The sequence below is a fragment of the Microtus oregoni genome, unplaced genomic scaffold (assembly GCF_018167655.1).
Source record: "Microtus oregoni isolate MIOR12 unplaced genomic scaffold, Mior012 000015F_ref0000493, whole genome shotgun sequence".
In the NCBI taxonomy this organism is placed as follows: Eukaryota; Metazoa; Chordata; class Mammalia; order Rodentia; family Cricetidae; genus Microtus; species Microtus oregoni.
In genome coordinates, this window is record NW_024543074.1 from 37,450,866 (window position 1) to 37,475,273 (window position 24,408).

Sequence of the window (24,408 nt, forward strand, 5' to 3'; positions counted from 1 at the left end):
AGGGAAACGAGGTTTTAGAGAACTCCCAGGGGCGATTGGGACATTTGTGATAGAAGAGATCCAGTTTGGGCATTATTTTCAAAAGCCCACAGAAGTACAAAAAACTTTGACTTCATTCCAAGTACTGTAGAAATACTGCTGGCTCAGTGAGTACTCAGTGATGAGATGATGTTATCTACACAGAGTATTGTTATGTGGCAGTGTGGTGGATCAGGATGAAGAGGGAGCTGCTGCCTTAGCCACAAGCAATCCCAGCTGTTTCTGGGGCCTCTGAGAGCCCCGAGTGCCTGAAGGTTGGCTCTGAGCCTGCTGGGCAAGCACAGCCTGGGAGGGGTTTTTTGTAACAAGCATCACCTGGTCTGGCTGTGTTCTTTCTGCACATCAGATTGCATGGGGTGTGGGGGGGTGACTGTGGGCTGGGGACCTCATTTCAGCTGAGCAGATGCCCTTGCCCAAAACAGAAACCAGGTACAAACAGCTCCTTCCTATTTCCCAAGCTACACTGAACAAAGTGACTCTTGTTGAGCGGACTAACCCAGATTCTGAAATGCCATCTTGGTTTGGCCCCTAGCTAGCAGGGTAGGGTTGGGTGTGCCTGGGCTGGGCTCTGAGAGAGGCAGCCTGTGAACCTCATTTCTGGTGATAGCCACAATGTTTTCATAGTAGCTTTCTCTGTTGAGAAGAAAGAAAAACTGCACAACTTAGACCTTGTTGGAAACCCACTGGATGCAGTTCTGTGTGGCCCTTTTAAGGCATGGGTCATGGAATGAATCTAACAAACCAGTCTGGTCTTAACTGTCTACCCACTTAATCCACTTTCAGGAGCAAAAAGCTCTGTAAAGGAGCAGTTAACAGGAAACATGGAGCGGCAGATCGTGGGGAGCTCCTTCCACTGGGTCTCACCCTGGTTACACCTCTGGTTCAGTGACTACCCTTGAGCCTATGAGGCCTGAGCTTACCCTGTTGCTTACCCTGTAGGGTGGTCAGCAGCTGGGTCGAGAAGCACCGGTGACCAGACACCACAAGTTTTAAAGAGCAAGACTGAACCTTGACTACCAGGATACCTTAAGGAATTTCAGGATAGGGGACACTTTTCCAGAGAACAGGAAGTCAGGACAGCTGCAGCACTGCAACCGTGGGTGGCAGCTGCTCTCACATTAAGCTACTGGGCAGAAATGTCAGGAATAAAGTTCGTCCAAGAGAGCACGAGTTGAAGGTGGGCTATGGCTTCTGAGCGTCCAGTTTCCTGGGTGACAGCAGGTAGGAAGAGGGGACTCAGCTTGGCGGGAATAGTCATGTATTACATAACCTTGCAGCTGGTGGTTCTCTTGCCCTCAGGCCCAGGGCTTAGATCATCATCTTGCATGAGAAACAAAGGACGTGGCTATTGTCCATGAATGTGCAGGTTACTCGGATCCTTGTGCCCTCACTTGTGATGAGGACTCAGTGGTTCTAAGCTGCCTACCAGTGTCTTCTAAACTGACCTCCCTCAACCAGGTTGATGTTCCATCCTCTGATGACCGAGTGTGCTGTTGCTATGGCTTACCACTTTATTTAATGGAAAGAATGGTAGCTGGACGTGACCCTTCTCAAAGTGCCAGCCAACAAGTGTCAGACAAAGTGTTATTTCTATGCCGGGGCGTGTCCTTGCTGCAGTTCACTAGGAATATGCAGGGTGCTTTGTAGCTTCATGCTACCTCACAAGTGAGGGCCCAAGGATCCGAGTAACCTGCACATTCATGGACAATAGCCATGTCCTTTGTTTCTCATGCAAGATGATGATCTAAGCCCTGGGCCTGAGGGCAAGAGAACCACTAGGCTGCAGCCCTGGTACAGTTGGCTGCTGGCATCCTCCCTGGCAGGAGGGTGGATGGCACCTGTGGAAGATAGGAGGCCACCTATGATCTGTATGTTTCACCCACAGTTCTTGGGCCATTCAGGACAATGTGTGAGCCAGGGTAAATAAGCCACAGATCTAATCACCCACTCAACTTCCTCCTCCCGGGGAATTTGAAAGCCTCCAACACTGACCCTAGCTATCTGCAGCCGTTTTAATCACCTGTCAGGGTGAGAGAGCAGCAGGAGGCACTGGAGAGACGGCTCAGAAGCTAAGGGTACTGGCTGTTCTTCCAGAGGAGCCATTCCATTCCTAGCACCACATGGCAGCTTAAAACCCGGCAGTAACTTCAGTCCCAGAAAATCTGATATACCATCTCTGGCTGCCACAGGCAGCAGGCATTGCACATGGTACATAGATATACATGCAGACAAAACACCCATACAGCTCAACAATAAGAGGCAAATTAAACAGGAAAGGAGGAAAGTATCCTTGTTTGCAAATTCGGCTTCTACGGGACTCTAAAGACACCACCAGAAAAGTAACTGAAAAGCATCCTCGGTATGAGAGGTTAAAAACCTCTACAAAGAACATTAAAATATTCGAGAAAGAAACTGACTTGGGTGGTGGTGAACACCTTTAATCCCAGCACTAAAGAGGTAGAGGCAAGTGGATCTTTGAGAGTCCAAGGCCGCCTGATCTACAAATCGACTGTTCCCACAGTCTGTCTTAAAAAAAAAAGTGAAGACAGTAAACGAGGAAAGGACGTCCATTTTTATTTAGTTTTTGTTTTTGTTTTTTCAAGACAAGGTTTCTCTAGTTTTGGTGCCTGTCCTGGAACTAGCTCTTGTAGACCAGGCTGGCCTCGAACTCTCAGAGATCTGCCTGCCTCTGCCTCCCGAGTGCTGGGATTAAAGGTATGCACCACCACCGCCCAGCTAGGATCTCCATTCTTAATGGGCCGGGAGAATTAATGTTGTAAAAATGACTGTTTGGGGTTATGGATGTAATTCAGTTTGTAAGTGACTGCCTAGCATGCATGAGGCCCCAGGTCTGATCTTAACCATTCCCAAATTGGCATAGTGACACATGCATAGAAACTAGAGAAGGAAGGGTGGGAGGATTGGGAGTTAAAAGCCACCAGGCAGTGGTGAACCTTTAATCCCAGCACTCGGGAGGCAGAAGCAGGCGAGCAGGCGGATCTCTGTGAGTTCAAGGCCAGCCTGGTCTACAACAGCTAGTTTCAGGATAGGGTCTAAGACTACAGAGAAACCTTGTCCCGAAAAGGGGGGAGTTAAAAGCCATCCTTACCACAGTGAGACAGTGAGTTTGAGGCCAGACTGAGATACAGTCTGGGAGGGAGGGAAGGAAACTGGCCACCATATCAAACGATAGCTACAGAGTCAATGCAACTGCACTAAAATAAAAACTAGAAAAACTAACCTTGGAAGCACAGAGAGAGAGAGAGAGAACCCAGATAGCCAACGTAATCTTTAAAAAAGTAAATGTGGGGGGCTGGAGAGATGGCTCAGCAGTTAAGAGCACTGACTGCTCTTCCAGTGGAACTTATGGAAAATGCAGTTCCACAAGATCTGACACCTTCACACCAATGTACATAAAATGAAGTTTAAAAATTATTTTTAAAAAAAGTAAATGTGGGCAGTATATGACTTCAGTATAGTGTTCTACCTGGACGCCAGAAGAGGGCGCCAGATCTCATTATAGATGGTTGTGAGCTACCATGTGGTTGCTGAAAATTGAACTCAAGACCTCTGGAAGAACAACCAGTGCTCTTAACCTCTGAGCCATCTCTCCGGCCCCCAACTTCAAGTTATATTAGAGTCATAGTAACAAAAATGGCACAGTATTGGCATTGAACACAGACATAGATTAATGGAACAAAATAAAAGACAGATTAAAAATCATTTTTTACGAAGATGTCAAAAATGGTGCTTTGAGGCCTGAGCATCCACATGATCAAGAATGAAACTAGATTTTCATCTCACCCTGCACAAGTCAATTCCAAATGAGATACTTCCATGTAAGATGCGAAACTCAAACTGTTAAGAAAATGGGGGCGGGGGACAGAACAGCAAATGCGCTGGGCAGTGGTGGCACACACCTTTAATCCCAGCACTCAGGAGGCAGAGACAGGTGGATCTCTGGGTTCAAGGCCAACTTGGTCTACAGAGGGAGTTCCAGAACAGCCAGGGGCTATATAGAGACCCCATCTCAAAAGGCCAGGAAAAAAACCAGCAAATGCTGGCTTGGATGTAGATAAAAAGGAACCCTCATGCACTGCTGAATAGAATCTAAACTACTGTGACCTCACAGAAACCAGTATGGAAGTTTCTCATAACACCATACATAGATCTGGCCAGGTAGTGGTGGTGCATGCCTTTAGTTCCAGCACAGGTGGAGGCAGGTGGATCTCTGAGTTTGGGGCCAGCATGGAAGAGCTAGTTCCAGGATAGGCTCCAAAGCTACAGAGAAACCTGGTCTCAAAAAAACAAACAGCCGGGCGGTGGTGGCGCACGCCTTTAATCCCAGCACTCGGGAGGCAGAGGCAGGCGGATCTCTGTGAGTTCGAGACCAGCCTGGTCTACAAGAGCTAGTTTCAGGACAGGCTCCAAAACCACAGAGAAACCCTGTCTCGAAAAACCAAAAAAAAAAAAAAAAAAAAAAAAAAAACAAAAACAACCAACACTCTAGATCTGTTATACTATACCACCCCTTGATGTTCACCTCAAGGACGTAGTCAGACTGTGACACCTGTCAGCAGTGTGCACTGAAGCACTGTTCACAACAGCTAAGCTATGCCACCAGCTTAGGTCTCCAGCATCAGACACGAAACAGAGATAAGGCTTTCTTCAGCCATAAAGAATGAAGTCTTGTACATTTTTGGAAAAATGACCCAATATCATGAATTAACCAGTCTCAGAAAATAAGTATCGCATGTTTCCTAGTTTGTGGTTCCTAAATTTCATACGGCCACTTAAAATGATATGCATTAAACTAGAAGTGAAAGGGATGGGGACCTAAGGTGGCTGGCGGGTAAGAGCGGGAGTGAGCTAAGGGCAGACCTGTATCTATTAAGTGATCTTAAAAGGCAGTTTGGCAGGCCCAGAGCTGAGTGAAGACGACAGCTTTATGTGGGAGATTTACTTTGATTTGGGGAAATGGCCAATAGACTTCCTATGATTTCAGCTGTCAGTTTCTGTAACAGGAAAAATCTCTTTCTAAACTTGGAAATGAAGTTGACCTGCTCAGTGAATCCATTTTCAGTAAGTCAGAGGTGGCTGGACGGTGATGGCACACGCCTTTAATCCCAGCACTTTGGAAGCAGAAGCAGGTTGATCTCCGAGTTTGAGGCCAGCCTTGCCTACAGAGGGAGTTCCAGGACAGCCAGGGCTACACAAGAGAAATCCTGTCTCAGAAAACAACAACAAACCAAAAAAACAAATATGGAGTTGGTGCAGTGAGGAGACCTAGTTCCCAAACCTCCACAAGAACTTCTGGAATCTGGCAGGTCCAGGCCTCAGAGGACATGCGGCTCTTCTACTGAGAACTCTGACCTACTGTTCAGTCATTTATTTTACATCTGTAGAGTCCCAGCCCAACTCCACATTTTAGTTCTAACAGGCTAACCCACCCCCAGAGAGAACAGAAGTGCTTCTGTCCACCTTAGAGTGCAAGACAGCCCCCGTCAGGTTCTCAGCCATGAATCCCTTGCAGAACAATCCCAGCCCAGGAAGGGGTGGTACTTAGGCTGATCCAGGCTAGCAGCTCTGACCAACATCACGAGTTCTTGGATTTCCGCTCTTTTCTGGCCCTAGAGGCCATGATTCTGAAGAAAATCCCAGGAGCCAGAGTTCTGAGATAGACGGCCAAGAATGGCAGTAAGTCAGTCAAGATCACATCCTTTTTCTTCTTCCCCACGGCAGCAAGGACATCCTGGGCCACCTCTGCAGGGCTTCTGCCCTGGGCTGTGTTCTTGTCTAGAGCTGCAGCAAACAGAAGGAAAGAACATGAGGATAAGTAAGAGTCATGAGGCCAGCTTCCCAGAGCCCCTCCTGGAAGTAGACGATTACACTGAGAAAATGAACTGTTTATGGTTCAAAGCAGGTAAATGGGGGCTGCAGAGATACAGACAGGATGGCAGATGGTATACCAGTTAGTGTGTGGTACCGACTAACTAGAGAGTGTGCTTGCTTGGTGGTCTGTGACAGATGCCAAAAGCCAGCATAGATAGGACTCAGAGTGGACCCCACCCCACACCTCAAGATCGCCAGGACTGAAGAGATGGCTCGGCAGCTAAGAGCACTGGTTGCTCTTCCAGAGGTCCTTAGTTCAATTCCCAGCAACCACATAGTGGCTCACAACATCTATAACAGGATCTGATTCCTGGCATGAAGACAGAACATTCGTATACATATAAATACAAAAACAGAGAGAGAGAGAGAGAGAGAGAAAGAAAGAGAGGGAGAAAGAGAAAGAGATCAGGCTTGGTGGCAGTGTTACCCATGAGCCATTTAATGGCCTGAGAGCTTTCTTGACCTTGGATATTCTGCATTTGGGCAAAAGCAGTGACTAGGGGACGGTATATTATCTGCTCTGCCGTGGCTGGTGCACAAGGCTGTCAGCAGGAGAGGAGATAGATGGTAGAGCCCATCTGACCCCATGTGCACCCCTGTGCACTGAGACGGGAATAAACAGCTGTCCCAGTTCCCAGTGGCATGCAAGGGCTGGAGGAGGAACAGCTGGGACAGTTAGGCGGGTGTAGGGTAACAGCATCTAATGTTCCTTCTTTGCTGATGACTCATCCATCTTACTAGCAGAGCAGAACCGGTTGACAGACACAGAAGAGGCCATTAGCACACGCCACCCAGAACCCGAGCTCCCACGGGGATCTGTCCTCCTGTGTGCTCACCACAGGAGAATGGGAAATTGAGAACAGGTTTGCAGCTGTCTGGCTCCTACCGCTGTGGCTTTCTATGAGGAGACTGCTGTGTGTGGCAAAGTAGCCACCCAGATTAGGGTGGTCTTGATTCAGGCCTGCTCAGATGGGTGCGAGACCCTCAGGACGTGGACAACAGCAGTGTAGACCACAGAACACAGACCACAGCCTAGTGGCAGGGTTTAGTGTTAGTCTGCTAGACAGACAGATAACAGGCCTGCTCCAAGCTCGGGAAGGTAAGGCTGGCTCTAATAGTTGACCCAAGATGGAAGGCAACTGTTCTTTGTCTGCTCCTGTATGTATAAGCAGGGGTCAGGCTGCTCAACCCATGGGCAGCACCTGAGGTCAGCTCAGCACAGCTTCTGGCTGGGTAGGTTAGAGACTGATACTGCCTCACCTCATCCAGCCTCACCTGAACACTTTCCCTAGCCATTTCTCCAACACCCCGGGCAGGAGCTGATCATGCCAAGTGCCCCTTTCTTCCTCTGACCCTTCCCCCTCCCCTGCTAGCTGAGTTCAATTTACTTAGTCTTAATTATATTATTCCTTAGACCTTGGGATCTGCAGATGAGTTAGTGGAAATTTGGTGAGGGATTTTATGTCCCAGTTCTCTACCTATGGGGGATCTTGTTCTAAAAGCTGAATTTGAGATAAGGCCAAGGGGGTCTGGATGGGGAGATGCCAGGTCCACAGCAGTCCACATCTGCAGCCAACACTCAGGCCAGCAGAGTGCTGTGTTACAGTCAGCCTGTCCCTTTTCTGATGGAGGAGAGAAACCAGACCTACCTCCGTATCTGGAGCCATCGGCAGTGACAGCATTTACAGAGAGATTGGTATAGATGTAGCCAGGGCTTATCACAGTCACCTTGATGCCATCCTGCTCCATCTCAGCACGCAGACAGTCAAAGAATGCCTGGGTGGCATGCTTGGAGGCTGCATCTGTAGGTGTGGACAGAGGCAGAAAGGGTGCTGGTGATTACAACACTACAGCCATGTTCATGTCCTGATTCTGACAAGTCCACTTTGTCCTGGAATAAAATGCTGCCATCCCTTCAGCGTCCTCAAATGGCTCATAAAAAATTATATATATATATATGATGTATGTATAGGCGTGTGTGTATGTGTGTGTATATATATATATTATATATATATAATTTTTATTCTGTGTACACACACATTCAGCTCTGCCAAGTGGGTCTATCTAGTCCTGTGTGGGGAGGGGATCCCCCAGTGACAGACCGGACCCCACAGGAGCCTTTACAAGCTGTTTCCAGTTTCTACTTCTTAGGGCTTAATCTCTCTGTGAGCTACTAAAGATATTAATAGTCAAGAATATTCTGTCATAAATCACTACTAAGGGCCAAAGTCTGAGGTGGGGATGGGGGATTCCCCAGTGTCTATAAAAATGGCTAAATTAATTATGTCATAGCCATTACTGAATTATATCTACTTAAAAGAACCTATATGCTTATCTAGTGGACTGAACAAATCAGAAATACTATATAAAACGTGATCCCATTTTGGATGTTTCAGTTTAAGTAGAAAAAAAATTGGAGCCATATGCCCCAAAGTACTGGAAGGGTTTCAGTCCAGGGACACTACAGGTCTTAACAGCCTTCAGGCAGAACTGTCTCCAACTGTAAGGGTGAGCTTAGGGAGGGACACCTGCCCAAGGTCACCTAAAGGATAAGAAATAGGCTAAGATTTAGACTGGCTTGCGTGACTGCTGAAACAGTGTGGTCATTGGTGGGTGCGGCCCTAGCGCAGGCAAATCTCTGAGTTCAAGGACAGCCTGACCTACTGCTTGAGTTCCCAGGCAGCCAAGGCTAAGTAGAAAAACTGTGTCCCAAAACAAAACAAAAACCCAGAAAGAACATTCTGATGAAGTTACTCATGTATCTGTAGGGTATTTCTACAGTGTATGAGCCTAGCTAGTGAACACATCATTTTTATAATCAAAAAAAAACTAAAAATGCTCTGGGAAAGGAAGGCCAAAGCACTTACACGCTGATCGAAAAGGAATGCTGATCTTGCCCTGGATGCTGCTGATGGCGACGATGTGGCCTTGCTTCCTCTTGACCATGGAAGGCAGGAGTGCTGCAGGGACAGGGTGGAAAGTTCAACAGTGTCTAATCACTGTGCCTGGTGCTGCTGGAGGAGACGCTAGAGTTCTCCTCGGAGAACCATACAAACATCACAGTTCCCCGTCCTACTGGGAGCTTAACCTCTGACCTGAAGTCTGTATCAGTACATCAAAACATTGTGGTATGCAGGGACCGTGGAGCAGAAATGCAAAGCAGCATCAATGAGACCAACACTTACGTGAGGGCGCAAAACAAACACAACGCAAATAGAAACCCAGACTCTAATGACCACACCCACTGCAAGGGGCAGAATGGACAGGAACAGTGTCTCGTTAAAAAGAAACCAAGCAAGATTAACAGGCATTCTAATGATTTGGTGCTCACACGTCCTACCCCAAGATGCCCCTACCTTTTGTTAGTGCAACAGGGCCAAAATAGTTTATCTCCATCACCTTCCTGTCCACGTCCACTATGGTGTCACTGATGGCACCACGGTAGCTGACCCCAGCATTGTTGATGAGGATGTCCACATAGCCAAAGCACTGGAGGATCTTAGTTGCTGCTGCAGCAATAGCCCCAGGATCTGTGAGGTCGAACGTCACTATGTAAGGTTTGTACATCTGTCCCTGGCCAAATAAAAAACACAAAATGTACTTTATGAGTGGCAGCCATGTTCCTGCTTTTCAGTTTTGGGACTGGTCCAGTTGGAACAAATGCTATAAAGTTGTGGCAACCCTCTTCCAAAGACGTGGCCTATGCAGTTCCAGCCTGGGGTGTTCACGTCTGTCTGGGCAAATTTCTCCTAGATTGAAGGTGACTGCTATGCTCTACAAGATGTGACGAAGGGCCCCTCTTACCTTCATCAGCCAAACTGAGAGCCACAGGTAAGGATCATGTATGGTGTGTATGTTACCGCATGAGCTATTAACAGGAACTGCCTCTGCTGCTCCACACTGTACATTATGACACTCAACAGTCACAGGTGCCGTCCATTCCTGGCTGTCATATCTACTCATCTGTTTATGACATGTTATCCATGTGTTCCTGGAAGGCCCTGGGACACAGGAAGGGGGCCAGACATGGCTGCTGACCCAGTTTGAAGGGGAGGGCAGTTCACCTCTACAGTCACAAAACTGCTGCAAAGTAAGTCCCAGGTGCTAGAGGATCGGGCTCAGCACGGTTCTGCACAGCTCAGCAAGAGCGGAGCTCGGGGAACCCATTGCCTCTGGACAGCTGTCCTAGCGGAAACCCTGTGAAGTGACCTGAAGCTCCAGGTTACCTGGATGTAACTACCAAGGGAATGCTGGCTGGCAAGTCACAGCTACCAGGGGCAGATTGCAGTCACCAGGTAGCTGTTGCCACCAAAACCTGGCAGGAGACTGTGGCAGACTGTATTTCTGGTGCAGCTTAGGGTACCCAAAGTGGGCAAGAAGAAACTTAGCCTCCATTCACAGCTGACCTACTGCTCGTGCCTGAGGTGCAGGGGGCTCTGTTTTAACAGCCGCCACTGAAAACAGCTGCTAGCAGACTGCTTTGGAACATCAAAATTATAAATAAATCTCCAAAAAAGAATCCCTGGGAGGCTGAGAGGCTAGATTTAATAACAAAGGCATTAAAACAACTATCTCTGCAATGCTGGAAGAATGAGGGAAGACACTGGCAGCAACAGGACATAGATGAATAAGAAAGTATTTCAATAAAGGGGAAATTACAAAAAGAAATTCTAGTCACACAGTGGTAGTGCACACCTTTAATCCCAGCACTGAGGAGGCAGAGGCAGGCAGATCTCTAAGTTTGAGGACAACCTGGTCTACAGAGTGAGTTTGAGGATAGCCAGGACTACAGAGAGAAACCATGTTGTGTGTGTGTGTGTGTTTAATTTGGAACAGAAAAATGCTTTAGCACCAAGTCCCAAGTTTGGAAACATCTAAAAATTCTTGGTTTTGAAGTAGAACTTCAAATAAAACATTGAGCAATTAAAAAATTAATAAATAAAATAAAAAAATTAAAAAAATAAAAAAAATTCTAGAGCTTAAGTACAATAAGTGAAGAGGTGAATACACTAGCATCTAAAAGCGGGCGAGGAAAGAAGAAATCTATGAACTCAAAACATTACCATTTAAATTAATAAATCTAAACAAAAAAAAAAGCGAGATAGAGCCTAAGAAATCTATAGTATTCTATCAAGCAAGCCAACGTAGGAAATGTGGCGCTCTGAGAAGTATTTAAACACGAAATGGCCCACCAAAGACATGACTCAACGCCACCTAAGACGTTCCCCACCAACCAGATGAACCAGTGACCCACAATGGGACAAAGGTCCTTAAATGTCAAGAGGGAGTCTTGAGAATAACAGAAGCTACTCCTCACATTAAAGTCTTTCACAGAGCACGGCCCATGTTCACCAAAAACCCTGAAGGCTAACGAAAGCAGGCTGCTAGATCTAAATTATAACAAAACACTAAGTCAGCATATAGCATAACAGCCCTTCAAAAGTGAAAGGGGGGATGAAGGCATTCCCAGGTCCATGAGCCTTGCCCTGCAAGGAATACAGGGGACAGCCCTAAGGGATCTTCATGCAGTTGATAGGAAAGAGAAGCATAAAATGGACTTGGTGGGTTATTTTTTTATTTGTTTATTTATTTATTTGTTTTTTTGTGAGACAGGGTTTTTCTGTGTAACAGTCCTGGCTGTCCTGGAAATCACTCTGTAGACCAGGCTGGCCTCGAATTCACTGAGATCTGCCTGACTCTGCCTCCTAAGTGCCGGGTATTAAAGGCATGCACCACCACTGCCCGTCTTGGTGGGTTATTTTTAAAAGGAGAGGGATGGAGTAGGGGCATTTGGGAGGAGCTGGAAGAGAGTAGGTGGCAAATAAGACTGAAATACGTTGTATGCATGTGTGAATTTCTTGAAGAATAAAACCCATTATGTTAAAAATGATCAGCACTGCTGGGTGGTGGCGGCACATGGCCTCCAAACCCAGCACTTGGAAGACAGAGACACACAGGTATCTGTGAGTTTGATGCCAGCTTGGTTAACATGTGGTTGCTGGGAATTGAACTCAGGACCTCTGGAAGAGTAGCCAGTGCTCTTAAACCTCTGATCCATCTCTCCAACACATAAGATAATTAAAAGAAAAAAAAATTATCACTTCTCCAGTCAACACCCTACTAGATGAGTATGCAGGGGACTAGGCAGTGGTGGCTGGCATCGGATGGCGATGTCGGGTGTAAAATGTGGATGGGTCTCAAACTTCCTTCCCCACAGAACCTTTGCTATAGGCTCACCTGGGAGGTACGAGAACCAGCAAGTTCACTGGTGAGGGCTTCAAGGGCTTCCACGTTTCGACCACAGAGCACCAGCTTTGCCCCTGCAGCATGGAAGACTCTAGCACATTCTAAGGGAAAAGAAAGACAGCTGAAATTATCTAGTGCCATTTCCCTCCAGGCAGCTCAGTCACCCAGCGCAGCACAAGGACTGCTTCTCACACACTGACACGTACGTGCTGACCAGTGTGGAGCTTGGAGGTAAGGCCCAGTGGAGGCTTCCAGCCAGAGGCGTGACATAATTTTTTGTTTTGTTTTGTTTTTTGTTTTTCGAGACAAGGTTTCTCTGTGTAACAGGCCTAGCTGTCATGGAACTTGCTCTGAAGACCAGGCTGGCCTTAAACTCACAAAGATCTGCCTGTCTCTGCCTCCAGAATGCTGGGATTAAAGGCTTGCACCACCACCACTGCCCTTCTTTTCCAACTGAACCAGAGGGCGGATCCCTTCCGCATGTCCTGTGATGCCCAGGAAGCCTGCCGATCCCACTCCTGGCATCACAGGTCCATGGCTTACCTCTGCCGAGCCCTGACGTGGCACCTGTAACCACCACCACAGCATCCCTCAGGTGAGCCCTTGAGCGGATCCGCTGTAGCACCCGGAAGAGGCTGAAAATCCCCAGGCAGCCAAACAGCAGAGGCAGGATGGCCGTCTGGGTGACCAAGTCCATGACCCTCTCCTTCAGCATGCTCTTCCTGGAAGAACCAAACCAAACCAAATCAGGGGCAACACAGGAGAACCAGGGATTAGTTAAAGCTATGCAGCCCCCACTCCAGCCTTTCCATGTAATAGACAAGGGTGGGAGGAGACTGAGGCTCAACCCAGTGGAGTTGAGAACTTGCAGAAATTTTTTTCTCACTACAATCTCAGCTCCTTGTACCAAGCAAGTGTGGAATGGCCCTGCCTGGTCCAAAATGGCCCAGGAGCTGGTCACTACCCAGATAGCGGGAAGATGGGTGGGTGGGAACCCCTACTCAGGGAAGAAGAGCAGAGCTGAGCCTCTGGGACAAGGACCAGAGCCTTGCTAGGCTTGTTAGCTGCAGACCACGCTGCACACCCTCTCATGGGCCCCTCACGCCCACAACCAGCAGAGTTTCAGCCCCATTCCAGACCCACAACATGGACTGAACCACAGCTACACCAAAAGCCACAAGGGCAAAGCAACAAGAATTACCTAGAGGCTCCAGCAACTTACAGACACTAAACGTGGTACAGCCACAGCAGCACAGGGCCCTGAAGACCCATCTTCCACCTAGCCCGGCGGGTACAATCCCACTGTCGCTCGGGTCTGTTAACGGGTGTGGTGAGGGTGTGATGAACTACCTTTGTGCATGCATGGTGCCGCTGCACGTTCATGGGGTGCAGCTGCCGGGAGAGGTGGCAGCCTCAGGCAGAGCAATCTCAGACCTCAGAAAGTCGCTTCACAGCAGAGTCTCAAAGAGACCTGGGAAACGCTCGCTCTTTCCAAATCAAAGAAACTCACTAAATAGGGTTCAATGAAGTTTAACTTTTTTACCTGCATAAATCATAAATGAACAAAGAGAACAAAATCTGTCACATACACAAAAAAGTTTGCATCCCACATCTAAACACATGCATCCTGACTTCCTTCATGATGTAGAGGGGTAAGCCAAATAAACCCTTTTCCTCCCCAACTTGGCTTTGGTCACGGTGTTTCATCACAGTGATGATAACCCTAAGACACGATCATTTTTCAAATATTTAAGTAGCCATCAGCCTATTCTACACTTCAGTGCACGTAACCACACCAATGAGTCCCCAGGCTGCTTGGGCCTTCCTGGCCTTTCGGAAATAGCTAGACGAAGATGGCCCAGAGTATGGGAAACCTCGCTGAAAAAAGTAGAAGGGAATTTTTGTCTTGGGCAGTCATATTTCCAGATTAAGAAATAAATCTTCTCTATAATGCAAGGTCAAAACCAAGGCTGTTTCCTTTCAAAGCAGCTCACGAGTAGTTCATTTATAAAATGAACATTTTACATCCAAATGCTTATTAGCTTCTAGTTCAAGATGTAGCCAAATCATGAACCAGGAAGGCAAGGGAGACAGTATAAAAAGAAGTGGGTGGTGGTGCACACCTTTAATTCCTGCATTTGGGAGGCAGAGGCAGGCAGGTCACTATGAGTTTGAGATCAGTCTGGCCTACAGAGCAAGTACCAGGACAGGTTTCAAAGCTACACAGAAAGACCTATCTCAAAAAACAAAACAAAACAAAATACAAACAAACAAAAAAAGAGTGGGATCTCAGTAGGAAGCAGAGGCAGTGAGTTTGAGGCCAGTCTGGTCTACATTATGAAACCCTGCTCAAAGAAAAAAACAAAACAAAAACCTGCCAGGCAGGGGTGGTGTACACCTTAAACCTAGCAATTGGGACGCAGGGGCAGGTGGAGCTCTATGAGTTTGTGGCTAGCCTGGTCTACAGAGTGAGCTCCAGGACAGCCAGGGCTACACAAAGAAACCCTGTTTCAAAAAATCAAAAAGAAAAACAAGGGCTGGAGAGATAGCTCAGAGATTAAGAGCACTGGCTGCTCTTCCAGAGGTCCTGAGTTCAATTCCCAGCAACCACACTGTGGCTCCCAACCATCTGTAGTGACATCAGATGCCCTCTTCTGTGTGCTGGTATGCGTACAGACAGAGCACTCATATACGTAAAATAAATTAATTAATTAAAAAAAAAGAAAGAAAAACAAACCAAAAGGCTGTGGGGGACAACTTACTTTGTTGAAGTTTTCCAGATAAAAACTGGCAGAAAAAAGGATCAAGTCTTCCCAGGACTATTTGACCATAGCAGGAAACAGGGAGAGACATCAGAAGAGGAAGGCTTCCTCCACAGAAAGCACCGCACACAGACCACCCAGAAGGATGTGCAGGCCACCAGGCAGAGCGCACTCCAGTCACCGCCACTCTGACTCGCCAGGAGGCACTAAGGAGCACATACGCTGGCACAAGGAAGTGGCAGAGCCAAGGGGCTCACAGGCTAAGGCCACCTGCTTGTACAAGATGACCTGGGTAAGCGTGCCTGGGTACCCTTTTAAGGTCCTCCTCGGGCCAGCTCTTACAGTCAGCTGCTCTCTTTCTCTTCTGCCAAAAGGTATTTTGGCAATGGCTTCTAGAACACCAACTCAGATATGAAAACATGTCACCCGTGATGATATTGTTCCTTTCAATCACTTGGGCCAAAGTTCACCATTTTATGTCAGGGATAGAGTCTGTCCGCAAGACTGCTTTTATTCTCTCATCAAATCATCAGTCAAAACGGGCAACTGAATCAGAAACTACGCACAGAAATTAAACACGTACGTCTGAAAACAACAAGACAGGACCTACGAACTCTCCAGAGCTTAGGAGGGAATCGGTCCAGGTCTGTAAGAAGGGAACTATGCGATACTGTGCCACATTACAAGCAAACAGGGCCAAAGGGCAGACAGGGTTCCAAACGGAAGACAAGAATATATCTAAAGAAATTGAAACTTCCTACCTATTTTCCAAAAGTCTGAACCGTGGCAGGTTAATGGCGCACACTTGTAGTTCCTGCACTCAAGGCAAAAGCAGGAGGATCAGCCACCAGCTTACAGCAGAGCAGAGCCGACAGGACTTCAGGCGGAGAAGAGGAGTGGGGAGGGAGAGACACCACGACAGCCTGCCCAGTCTTCAGCCCCGGCTCTGTGAACCGCTAGCAATTAGAGAGCCCACCTGTCCTGCATCACCGTCTGAAGCTAGCGAGCCCGCCTGCTCTCCGCTCCCAGGCACCTTTGGCGTTGAACACACTGAGACTTTGGCCCGAACCCCAAGTCTCCTACTAGGTCAGGGAGTCAGTAGAGTATCTGGCCCCACACCCAGGCTCCTCCTAACTCTTGTTTCCTTCTACAGCTCTTTTTTTTGTTTATAAAATACACCCAGCCAATATAGCAGGCCATCATAGTCCCTCGATATTGGTTTTCTTCCTCTTTTCTTAATATTCTTTTGTTTTGTTTTGTTTTGTTTTGTTTCTGAGACAGGGTTTCTCTGTGTAACAGCCCTGGCTGTCCTGGAACTCTCTTTGTAGACTAGGCTGGCCTCGAACTCAGAGATCCGCCTATCTCTGCTTCCCCAGTACTAGAATTAAAGGCGTTAGTGTTCTTTCTTTTCTCTCTATATCCTAGCATCCCGGCTGCCCTAGCGTCTCTGTGACTCCAGCTCCAGAGAGAAAAGGCTGCCCCGTTGCTTTCATGCACATCTTTAACCTTCTCTTCTTAGTCTCCTTTTAACCAAAACTCCTGCATCTCCACCCCATCTTTTTTTCTTTTCATCTACCATTCCTCCTGTGAATACGCCCCCTCCTCTACATGGCAACCTGATACCGATCACTGATCTCACTGTGAGTTCTATTTTCTTGTTCTCTACTCATAACCACCACAACAAACATACTACACTGCTGGTGTCTCTTTAAGAGAACGCTAAGGGAGAGAACGACTGTTTCATAGACAACTGGTACTCCACTTTCATGATGGGTTACTGCTGGACCACCACTGGGGAGACAGCCTGGTGCCTTGCATCACCTCAGCCTCTACAATAGCCTTTCCTGAACCCTGCCAACACCCCCACTGAAGCAGAAAGGGAACCAGCCCGAGAGAGAGGAGTATGTTGCAGGCAGGGAGCCAGAAGAGTGACGCTGTCTGTGGTCCCCCCATAGGCCTCGCTATTGGCCATTCAGCTCTTTATTAGGACCATCGGGTGTTTTAGGCAAAGAGTCACAGCTTCACAGTTAATCAAATGCAGCATAAACAAAAGTCACACGCCTGAAAATAATATTCCCAACACATATACACATAAAGTACTTTAAAAACCTGTAAATCGCTGGGTGGTAGAGCATCCCTTTAATCCTAGTACTCAGGAGGCAGAGGCAGGCAGATCTGAGTTCGAGGCCAGCTTGGTCTACAAAGCAAGTTCCAGGACACACACGGCTATACAGAGAAAACATGTCTCAAACCCTATCCCACCCCACCCCCCAAAAAAGAAAGCATTTTCAACAAATGGTGCTGGAAAAATTGTATGTTTACATTTAGACAAATGAAACTTGATCTTCACCTCTTACCTTGCACAAAAATCAATTCCAAATGGATCAAAGACCTCAATTTAAAGTTGTGTGTACACTTAAAGATATAGGCACACACGGGACTTTCTTATTTGGATTCTAGACACTCAGGCAATAGGCCAACAAGCAGCAAGCGAGACGTAATGGAAAATCTGTTCTACAAAGGAAATTGTTCACTGTGTGAAGAGGCAGCCTACAGAATGGGAGAATATCTTTGCCATCTATCCATCTGACAGAAGATTAGTGCCTAGAATATACAAAGAGCTTAAAAACTAAACACTGGATCCCCAGAGCTACAGTTAAGGCAGTTGTGAGCTGCCAATGAAGGTGCTAAAACTGAACTCAGAAGAGCCCTCTCTCTGCCCCCCCCCAAAGTATAATCTTTTTTTTTTAAATGGAATAAAGGCACCCACTCTTTCCTAGCTCATGTCTGAGAAGCAGTACCCAGCAAGACATCTCTTCTCCTCACGCCAGTGCCATTGCTTACGATCGGAGAGCAGGGAACACCTTCAGGTCAGCAGGACTTTGCTGGAACAAACTACAGTGTATTGTATTTAGGGCTGTCAGCCTGATGGCCCCACATCTGAGGAATGCAGACCCGCATCAGTAACAGCAAACATGAGAAGTAAGGCTAGAGGGTACTTTGCCAGTCCTGGAAAGCAAGTACACTGAGCATCTCTGCTCTCCAGGAAGCACATACCCTCAGCAACCCTGCAAACAGGGTGCAAAGAGGGTTCGGCGCCAGCCGCTGCAATGTGGCCACTGGGAGGCGCCATCAAGCAGCGATCAGTAGGCAGTGCCACGCGAAAACAGAGCACAAGGAGAAAGAGCGCCACATCGTGGCCGAGCGCCACATGGAGTCTGACCATTCATTACAGTCCAAACTCTCAGCTAGTCGGTCACCTTTAATCCAGGGCAGACTATACCTACTACACACTTCGACATAGGTGAAAACTGATATCTCAATGTGTTATATGGCACATAGAAATTACCACACTCCCTCTAAATAAAACATTCCCTCCTCCGCCAGAAAGGGAAGGGAGACTCGGGAGCATTAGGAAGAGAACAGAAACTTGGACGCTCGAAGGCTACTCCCTACCAAGCAGTACCAACACAGACAATTGCTGTGGTCGAGACTCTGACTGGTCAAACTGTGAAAAGAAAGATGTCCTGAGTGTCCAGCTGCCTGCAGCCTCCTCGGATGCAGTTTCAGAAGTCATCACCCATGAAGGGTGGGCCTAAAAAAGCCATGTGTAAAACCACTGGGAGTGGGCTGACAAAGATGCAGACTGCCAGAACTGCTCAGTTGCAACGACTAACACGCCTGACCCAGAGCCACCGTGCTTTGTGACCCCTGGAGGCTAGTTACTTTTAAAAGAATGACACAAGCCAGGCAGTAGTGGTGCACACCCTGATCCCAGCACTCAGGAAGGCAAAGGCAGGAGGATCTCTGAGAGTTCAAGGACAGCCTGCTCCACAGAATGAGTTCCAGGACAGCCAGGACTGTTACACAGAGAAACTCTACCTCCAAAAATCAAAAAAAAACAAAAACAAACAAACAAAAAAGCAGTATGACAGACAGACATTTTAATTAGGAATTAGGCCAGGCATCCAGACAGGAACTGCACACAGACATCAGTTTCAGAAATGGATATAAATAAAGCAAATCAACTCTAAGATGTCTGCTGGACATCTGTCCCAGACAAGGCTGCTAGAGTTGACCTTCATTCAATACTCATCAAGAACTACCGAGTGCTGCCTGGTGTCAGAATGAAACAAACTGTCCTCATAGAAATGTCACAACAGTCAGAGAGATGGAAAAGATAAATAAAATGTATCATTCACACATATAACACGCTGAGCAGCTAAGGGCAAAAGTAAAGTCAACAGAGGAATAGGAAGTGATATTTGCTGAAAAACCTAAAAGAAGTGTCTACAAGTCCAGACTCCCTGAAACAAAGCTGTGGCTGGAAAGGCTGACCGACTGTGAGAACTTCAATGATGTGGAAAGGTTGGAATGTTGCAAGTCCAGAGTCTAAATTATCTTGGGTCATAGTAATCATTTATTCCCCATCTCGGTATGGAACCTAACGTCTTTGTGAACATGAGATAAATGCTTTGGAATGTACAAACTCCTAGCTTCCACCAACCACAAGGCTAAGAATGCTTCAGATAGCATCTGTGGCTTGGAACTGAGATTTCCCCACGTTTATAGAACCCGACTACCAGATGTTTCCACCAATGGATTTGCAAAGCCACTGGAATTATGGCCTCCTTTGTTGTTACTGTAAAACCATGCAACTGTTACCACGCTGGATCGTATCTGGCTCCAGAATAAACTCTCTCTTATTCCCACTGTGTTTCCTGCACTGACAGCTGAAAGATAAAAATTGGATCCATACTTTTTCCAGTTACATTCTGTCCATTCAAAACATGAGGCGCCTCATATTTCTTTCCTTCTTCCAGTTAATCAAGGATGAGAAACCAGAGCTTCATCGAGGATTTACACAACTACGGACAACAGAGGGTAGAAAGCCTGGGGCAGAACAGAGATAGAGGAAGGGAGAGGGATTTCTCAGAAATCCAGTTGTTCCATAATGAGACTGTCAAATAAGGAGGGAAAAAAAGGAACTAAGCTATTTTCCTCTTAGATAAGCAGAGGATGTGTTATTAGCGTACATGAACTTTTGTTTCTCTGCTCTTATCAAATCCCCAGTCAACCTGTAACTCAGAAAAAATGTGCGTAAAGAGCCTTTCCAACATAGCGAGGAGTTTTCCGGAGCCTGTTCTCTAATAAAAAGAAATTCCTACCTATCCTAATCACAGTACTAGAATAAAAATAAATGATCCCAAACAAGCTCTAAATGTTGGAAAGGAAACACTAAGCAAGCAAAGAGGGGCTGCCCAGCTCATGAAATAAAAACTTCTAAGTCTGAATGTTCGTGAAACTTTCAGGACTCAGCAACGCCTGTCCTGAAAGCGCTGAGCAAACAATTCGGGGGAGAGGAGACTGCTCAGCGGTGCAGCTGCCTGCGAGCTGAACAGAAGCCAAAAATGTACCTGCCATTCCGGGATGGGCATTTCAGTAATGATGCTGCCTTTGAACTGTTTGTGTTCCTGGTCCCCAGGCTCCTGTAAGTCACCCTCATGGGCTCACCGGTTTCCCAGGCCTGACGTGGATGGGATCATTCTCTTAGTCTGTCATTGCTCTCTATCTGGAATGAAGAGCCATTTTTGTGTCTCCAGAAAGAGTAACTCCACCGGGGTCTGGTCTCCAGTCCTGGCCTTGTGATCTCCTGCCTCGTAGGAACTGGAACTTCAGGCATCCCCACGTGCCTGGCACTGGGTATGAGGAGGAATCTGGCCTCCATATTAAGTCAGTGCCCAGCACTGAGATACACACCTGTAACAATCTTTCAATCTCATTTACAATCACCAACCCAAAGACCATCTTCTTCCCTGAATGGGCACAGCTTTCGCCTAGAGGCATGTGTCTAAGAGCCTGCCTCCCTCACTAGCGTGCTGCAGCTTAGCTTTCTGAAACAAGGCGATACCACTGACTTGACTGTTTCAATGAGGACCATGGGCATCTATCTATAACAGCCGCCACGATGAACGGGTCGGACGCTCCAGTAGGGTTCCCTCCCCTTGATGGCCAACTCCAACTGTATCATTAAGGGATCCCCTTCCCATCTGCTACTTCTCTAGAGTTTTCCTCCACCCCTCCAGAGTTAAAAGACAGAAAAGACCTTATAGGCATTTCCATCAAAAGTAGCATGGACATGTACATTTGGGGCACAAAGACACCCACCTGGAATCTCTAGGTTACAAACTTCTGGGAAGACTGGTTGATCCAAGGGGCTGCTATGGTGGGCTAGGCTTCATTACGGAGAGTGGGGCCAAGGGCTTCCAGGTTGTGTGTAGTGTCTGGGAAGCTCTGAGGGAGAGGGCCGAGGCCATGAAGCTTGTGGAGAGCCACAGTGGAGATCCACCCTATTAACTACTATACTGATACCGCCTGCACCATGTGTTGCTCAGACAGGTTGTGCGGGACATCGAAGTAAAAGATAATGTTGCCCTGGGACCCAAGAGATCAACCAGAGAAGCCTCTCTCTGCCTGACCATCCTAGAACCTAAAGATGAGATCCTGCACACCCCACCCCCCCACCCCCATCTCAGAACAAAAGAGTGGGAAGCCAGAGCCACCTGCCATGTCCCAGCCAGTGCCTACAGGGTCTTGGCAGCTGCACCTAGAGGCTGGAAGTCGCCCTGTAAAGCCATTTAATAAAATATTGCACAAAGACAAAACTAACAAAATTAGATACCCACCTGAGAGATAGTGCAAGGTCGTGTTCGTGTGGAAAGGAATGTGTATCAACTTCAAATCATTATACTGAAGGTTTATGATCTGAAGAGAAGTGGATGCGTACCATGTGTTGACACCTACTACGCGCAGCGACTAGCTAAACCCTTGCAAGAGAAATCTCATTTACACTTCACTACTGCCTTATTCCTAAAGTTTTAACTGAAGAAACGGTAGCTGAATGTTTAAGACATCTGCCCAAAGTTGCACCCGCTAAACGGCAGACCTAAGGCTGAAAGAGTGTCGAATCTAAGAAAGTCACTCCCGTGGATGTTCCAGGGTCAGTATCTTGTCCGTCCTTCCGAAAACCCAGATCTTCTTCGCTAATGCTAACCCTGCCCGGGCTGGGGAGCCACGAGCTCGAGCGCTCCAGCCCGGGGTCACGCATCCACACACGCCGCAGTAGCCGTGCGCACGCGACCTAGGCACGTTTCAGGCGCAGGTGCCCTTCGTAGACCCCGACACGCACACACGCAGACCCAGCGACCTCCGGGATGAGCACACGGAGCCAGCATTTCAGTCCTGGCGCCAGAACCCAGCTTCCTTCAAAGTGGGGCGCCGCGGGAAACCGGAAGCCATCGGGGCCCACGGCCTCCCGCAGCTTGCTCCACCTCGCCCGGACTAGGAGTCACTCGAAACGGATGCACCGCGCTCCTGAGCTATAGACGGGACACTGCCCTCATTCATTCTCACCAAAGGACTCCTACATCCTCAGCCTTTACCTAGTGAACGGAGAGATCATAGTTAATCAACTTCATCCTCCCGCCTCGGAATTGACGTGTCGCAGCTGGCTCCGCCCAATCACAACGCTTGGGGAGCACATGCGCTTTGGAGATTCGCCGCGGCGTAGGGTAATTTAACCTTTGAGGTCTGAGTGAAATCTTCCTGCTTAAGTCCTTTACCTTAAGTCTTCCGGAGGGAAATTCTGAGTAGTGACTTGGGTTCCATTGGTTTTCAGAAGAACTTAATTTACGCTGCAAAGCTGGGTGTCCTGGCATATTCCTGTTATCCCAGCTCTTGGGAGGTGGAGGGAGGAAGCTCAGGAATTCAAGGTCACCTTCCAGTAGCCTACTTGACACTTTCTCAAAAAACAAAAATAAATTCTGCAGCTGTCAAGAGTATCATAAAGAGCGATGTGATGTTGATACAATTCCAGTACTCGGGAGGCAGAGGCAGGCGGATCTCTGTGAGTTCGAGGCCAGCATGGTCCTGCAAAAGCTACTTCCAGGACAGGCTCCAAACCTCAAACAGAGAGAGAGAGAGAGAGAGAGAGAGAGAGAGAGAGAGAGAGAGAGAGAGAGGGAGGGAGGGAGGGAATCAGTTTGTTTTTTTTTTTAAAAAAAAAAGAAAGAAAGAAAAAGAAAAAGTGGGGCTGGAGAAATGGCTCAGTGGTTAAGAGCATTGCCTGCTCTTCCAAAGGTCCTGAGTTCAATTCCCGACAACCACATGGTGGCTCACAACCATCTGTAATGAGGTCTGGTGCCCTCTTCTGGCCTGCAGATATACACACAGACAGAATATTGTATGTATAATAAATAAATAATTAAAAAAAGAGAGAGACACCTACACAGCTAGTTACTCTGCCTACCAACTAGTAACCACAGTTAACACAACTAGGAACCTACAATTTTACCAATAGTGCTAAGTCTATCAACTGGGGACTTAGGGACTGGGGATGGAATTTGGTTTTGGTTTTTTGTTTGTTTATTTAGTTTAGGTTTTTTGTTTTTTGGTTTTTTTTTTAATTTTGGTTGGGAACTTTCTTTTTAGATAGGGTTTTAATATGTATGTAGTTCAGACAGTCCTGATCCTCCTCAACCCTTCTGCCTCGACCTCCTAATTGCAGGGATCACAAGGTTCACATCACACCTAGCAAGAACAGCGACTTTGACTCTTTTACCTCATGAAAAAGAATTCTCGACAAAGTGCACACCTAAATGTAAAAAGTACAACTCTTTGAAAACAAACAAAAAAGCACAACTCTAATAGCGAACTAACTTGGCCATAGAAAGCAAAAGTAGTTCATGGCGGAACACAAATACCAACTCTAAAGGGAAAAACTGATAAAAATTAACATAGCAGGACTATGAAGAGGCGGGCAAACCTCTGTGAGTTTGAGACTAGTTTGGACTACTTAGGGAGTTTCAGGACAGCCAGGGCCACAGAGAGAGACCCTGCTACAAAATGTAATAATAAACAATTGGGAATAGAGAGATGGCTTAGCAGTTAAGAGGAACTGATTATCTGAAACTCCAGTTTCAGATGATCTGACACCTTCACTCAGATATACAAGCAGGCAAATGAGTACACAGGAAATAAAAATAAATTAATTTAAAATAATAATAATACACAATTAAGAGTGAAAATGCAAAAAGATTTATAATATCTGGAAATAAATTTTATTTAGAAAGATACAAAGCTTGCAAATAAATCATTTCATTTCCATTGTTGCATATTCATTATAGAAGAGATGAGGTTACATGAAGATATTTTCTTTTCTTTCTTTTTCTTTCTTTCTTTCTTTTTTTTTTTTTTTTTTGGTTTTTTTGAGACAGAGTTTCTCTGTAGCTTTGGAGCCTGTCCGGGAACTAGCTCTTGTAGAGCAGGCTGGCCTCGAACTCACAGAGATCTGCCTGACTCTGCCTCCTCGTGCTGGGATTAAAGGCATGCACCACCACCGCCCAGCTACATGAAGATATTTTCATAAAAGTTTATAATGTGTTGTGGGTCCAAGGCTCCAAATCAACAC

At 47.0% G+C, this 24,408-nt stretch overlaps 1 protein-coding gene and 1 pseudogene across 2 annotated transcripts; one reads left to right on the forward strand and one right to left on the reverse strand.

Moving 5' to 3' along the window:
- Nucleotides 1-4,522: 4,522 nt before the first annotated feature.
- Nucleotides 4,523-22,511, reverse strand: Dhrs7b (dehydrogenase/reductase 7B). Of its 2 annotated transcripts, none has more exons than XM_041665876.1 (7): nucleotides 22,382-22,511; nucleotides 12,721-12,899; nucleotides 12,169-12,278; nucleotides 9,288-9,504; nucleotides 8,799-8,891; nucleotides 7,581-7,733; nucleotides 4,523-5,841 (listed from the first exon to the last, which is right to left on the reverse strand). In XM_041665876.1, exons 1-7 carry the CDS (start codon nucleotides 22,399-22,401, stop codon nucleotides 5,636-5,638), a joined length of 978 nt encoding a protein of 325 aa, XP_041521810.1. In that variant the 5' UTR covers nucleotides 22,402-22,511; the 3' UTR covers nucleotides 4,523-5,635. The 2 variants fall into 2 exon arrangements, with proteins under 2 accessions (XP_041521810.1, XP_041521811.1); XM_041665877.1 differs by lacking the exon at nucleotides 22,382-22,511 and adding an exon at nucleotides 21,626-22,364.
- LOC121456138 lies at nucleotides 21,162-22,284 on the forward strand (annotated as a pseudogene).
- Nucleotides 22,512-24,408: the final 1,897 nt, after the last annotated feature.